The sequence below is a fragment of the Sinocyclocheilus rhinocerous genome, unplaced genomic scaffold (assembly GCF_001515625.1).
Source record: "Sinocyclocheilus rhinocerous isolate Xijiao unplaced genomic scaffold, SAMN03320098_v1.1 scaffold222, whole genome shotgun sequence".
NCBI classification, from domain to species: domain Eukaryota; kingdom Metazoa; phylum Chordata; class Actinopteri; order Cypriniformes; family Cyprinidae; genus Sinocyclocheilus; species Sinocyclocheilus rhinocerous.
The window spans coordinates 23382-27508 of NW_015625652.1; the positions used below are offsets into that span (position 1 = coordinate 23382).

General features: G+C 34.3%; 1 protein-coding gene across 1 annotated transcript in view; it reads left to right on the forward strand.

Annotated features, from left to right (window-relative positions):
- Positions 1-1137: 1137 nt before the first annotated feature.
- The window catches only part of LOC107705745 (dolichyl-diphosphooligosaccharide--protein glycosyltransferase subunit STT3B), a gene marked incomplete at its 5' end in the record, with an annotated part of 34575 nt that continues 31585 nt past the window's right edge, over positions 1138-4127 (forward strand). The window contains one exon of the mRNA XM_016509203.1: positions 1138-1327. Coding sequence (XP_016364689.1) covers positions 1138-1327 — 190 coding nt within the window. The remainder of the gene's footprint in view (positions 1328-4127) is intronic.

Consider the following 4127-nt stretch of genomic DNA (forward strand, 5'->3'; position numbering starts at 1 on the left):
CGATAGCTAGGTTGGACCACACTGGCCGATACCGATTAATCAACCGATAGTTTTTAAAATGATAAACAAAAACTAAAACAGAGCTTTACTATTTAAAAAAAAGCAGTAGCAGTACTGAACCATACTTTGTAAATGAATAAACATATTAATATTAATTATTATATTGATCATTAAAGTTATTTCATAGTTTACTAACGTTAAAAAAAGAACCTTTAAAAATGTACAAATATGAATAAACATATTAATATTAATTATTATATTGATCATTAAAGTTATTTCATAGTTTACTAATGTTAAAAAAAGAAACTTTAAAATGTACAAATATAGCCTATTAGTAATAGTAAATGTTGAAATGAACACACTAGGAACAATACTTTTATAGCTTTCATTAATATTACAAAAGGACTCTTACTGTAAAGTACTACCATTTAATTTCAACTGTCATGCTTAAAGATGGCCATCTTTAAATATCTACACATGGCCATAGCATTAAAATTACATACATATGTTATTGATATTGTATGTTACTCTGTGCAGCGCGCAATGTCACGTGTCAAAACAAACAACATGTGCTGTTAGTGATTTCCGCCTCTAGAGGCCGCTCTCGTACTGTATAATGGCAGCGGACCCTTCTCGGCCACTCCAGCAACGGACGCAACCCGGAAAACTATCGGCATTGATTTTTGCCGATAACCGATAGTTCCGCCAATCAACTATCGGTGCCGATTAATCGGCAAAACCGATGAATCAGTCGACCTCTAATAAATACATCTCTTAATTTTTTATTTTCCTCTTCTGCAATGCATTTAGTAACTTTTATTGGATACACTGGATTTTAACTGGAAGTGTTTTTAGAGTTTATTTTCAAAAGGGCCAAAATGCCCATAGTTGAAGAGCAAGCCATCAATTGAATAAATATTCGACTTTTAGCAGCGTATAACTAAAGTCTCTTTAATGCAAGTCTGTTTACTCGATGGGCATCTTCATAACAGCATCCCCGGGCAGCTATTTGTGTAGGTAATAGGCATTCGAGTACAAAAAGATTGCATTTCAATAAAATATCTCAAATCTGCAATAACACCTGACAACAAGGGTATCATTTGCTTTTGCTGGTGTGTTCATGTTGCTTCCTTTCAGAAAGGACATTGCAGTGCTCAGTGAATGCCAAGGACCCGGTTCAGATATCAGATCGTGATGGAGAGTTTGACCATGCCAGTAAAGGTTCCCGAATCTTTAGCCTCTCTAGAGAGGGAAGAAAGGTCAGCGAGGCGGGAATGGAAGCTAGCAGGTTGTGGTGTCAGTTAGCAGCCAGGGTCACTGATGGATGGTTTGTGTGCTTTAAAGGGGTCTTTAAATACGCATGATTCACAGTTCTGCCGTTCCTCCTACTCAAGCGTCGGGTTGCCAGATTCTCCTACGAACGCTGAGCGTTTTTTGCCAGTGAGACGGCTGTATTACAAAATAGTGAGGAGGACATTAATCTGATGGCAGGCCGTGTGCTGACACTTGCCATGCATGCAGAATCTGATTAAATTAATCCAGAAGTAATGCTTTTCTATCCCACTGGACACAATCTACTTGCATTACAATAGCAGCAATCAGGAATCCACTGGAGCTGTAAACTTCCAATAAGAGAGGAGTATTTGATGGAGCCTAGCCCAGGCCGATGTATTTTACGTGAATGAAACTGAGGCTGAGGGTTAGCCGTTGTTCGTTTTAATAGGTTGTGCTGTCATGAGGTCCTATATCACATCACAGTACATCACATTAGTTTTCTCAGAATAATTTTTTCATTATTTTCAGTGTTTTGTCTGAGTGATTGACCTAGCCTTCGCTTGTCTCTTCCTCAGAGCCTAATTTTCATTTGCGCAAATGAAGTATCCCTGATTATGGTCCATTGAATGTTCTCTCATTGAACATTTATGGTTGGTAATTTTATAATGCAGTACGTAGAAATTATATTCACTCATCCACCTGTTTTTTTTATATATTATTTGTCATAGTTGTTAAAATATCACATGATTATTCTGTGAATTATTCTGTTTTCCTTTTAGCAAGGCTTTTCCTGCATATATTATTGAACTCATGCATTTTAGTGAGCTAGGCTTTGCTTAGTCCTGGGCTTTTTCTGTGCTAAAAAATAGAATGTTTAGTTTAAATACAAAGCAATTACTTCGTATTTGTGCTGTTGATTTTTATTATTTTTTTTCCCCTTTGTGTTTAAGGGGTGTTTTAAAAAGCTTATTGTCTTATATTCTGGTGTTAGTAAAGAAAAGGTTCAGATTGAGTACTCTGGAGTTTGGAGAGATAGCCGGGACACAGTTTGCTGAACTTGGACTGATAAAGGCATTAGAGAGGATTACATATTTTAATTGCAGCCATGTTCATAGTGCTTTTGTTTGAGGTTTTTGTTAATCAGGTGTGCATCAAATTAATGCTTCCAAGTTGATAAAGACTGCCAGGAAATGTATTCGTTTGAGCATTGGAGTTTTAAAGTGTTTATAAACCACCCAAAGAAGAAGTAGTGTTTTTGCTAAACAAATGTGTAGTAGTAATAATATACGTATGTATGTATAATATGTGACCCGTGCTGGCAAAATGAGTCTGAATGCGCACGGGCAAATTTTGAGCTACAGACAAAAAAAATTTGAAATGTCGAATTTCAGGTAGGGCTGCCACTAACGACTATTTTTATTTCGACTAATTTATCGATTGATCGATTAATCTTAATGATTAATTTCCCACAAAAAATCAACAATTTTACTTAAGAATATTTTATGAAACTATATTTTATTAAACCAAATGAAATCCAAATTTCCATGAAATCCCTTTTTTAAAGCAAAAGTAAAGTGCAACATAGAGTGCAAGAAGCAAGTGTCCATCTCATAGTCCAAATCACTGAAATCAAAGTTCAGTATTATATTGTAAGAATGACAACACATCCACGTGTTCTAGTCTACTAATAATAAAATTATAATCAAAAAACACTTTTTAAAGGAGTATTTACCAGAAATGTTATTTACCAGAATTTATTTAGGAGAAAAATGTAAATGTGCAGTATTTCTGAAAAAAATAAGTAAAAAAAAAAATTATAATTTAAATCCATTAATTGGAGATGCTTTTGATTATTAAAATATAATAATACCATTACAATGGAGTCCAGAAAATAATGGAAAACAGAATTTGTTAAAGATAAAACCGTAAAACTCAATTAATTAGACAGGCTTTTTGATTAATAAAATTGAATTTAACCATTAAAACAGAGTATAGAAAAATGAAAATGGAAAAAAATGAATTTGGAAGTAAAACGGATTTCATAGGGCCCTATAATTATAATATATTTTTTGTGGTAATAAAAATAGATGTAAGTGAACAATAGCCTTTAAAATTACTTAAAATACATATATAATAGCAATGAGGAAATAATTAGTTCAAATAAAGTATCAAAAGCAAGAAATCATATTGTTTTAGTGAACAAAACTGTTAAAATACATAATGTATTATAAACAATAGAGCTAATGTACATTACGCATTACAACAAAGGCCTGCAGAGGGCGCCAACGGCCTAATGATTGTTTTTACACACTACAACAACATGCAGAGATGGAGTTTGAGACGCTCCACACATGTAAATGATAACCGTTCCTGTGGAACTACTGTGAACGGAGCCGCTGCGTGACGCACGTACTTAACCTACACGCATGTAAATAATTAAAGCGCATATAATGTATTAGAACTGCATCGCATATAATTAATTAAATCGCAGCGTTTGTGAATTCACAATTATGCTTATGATTTTTTTTTAAATGGGTTTAATATATCATGCAGCCTTGGGAAACAGTCTAATAATGTGTTTTATGGATTCTCGTCCGTGAAATGCGCCACTTCCGGTATTTTGCCGGTTAGTCGATGCGAGCAAAATGAAGTCGAGGATTTTAAAAAATCGAATAGTCGAATAAAATCGACCAATCGCGACAGCCCTAGTTTGGTGTAGGGAATAATTCCAATACAATAGATCATTAACTTTTAGCAACACTCCCCGGATATTTGAATTATGAACTGCCACAATACGCACCTGAAGCAACGTAATAAAAACACAGCAATACGTGCCTATATCAACGTAAAAA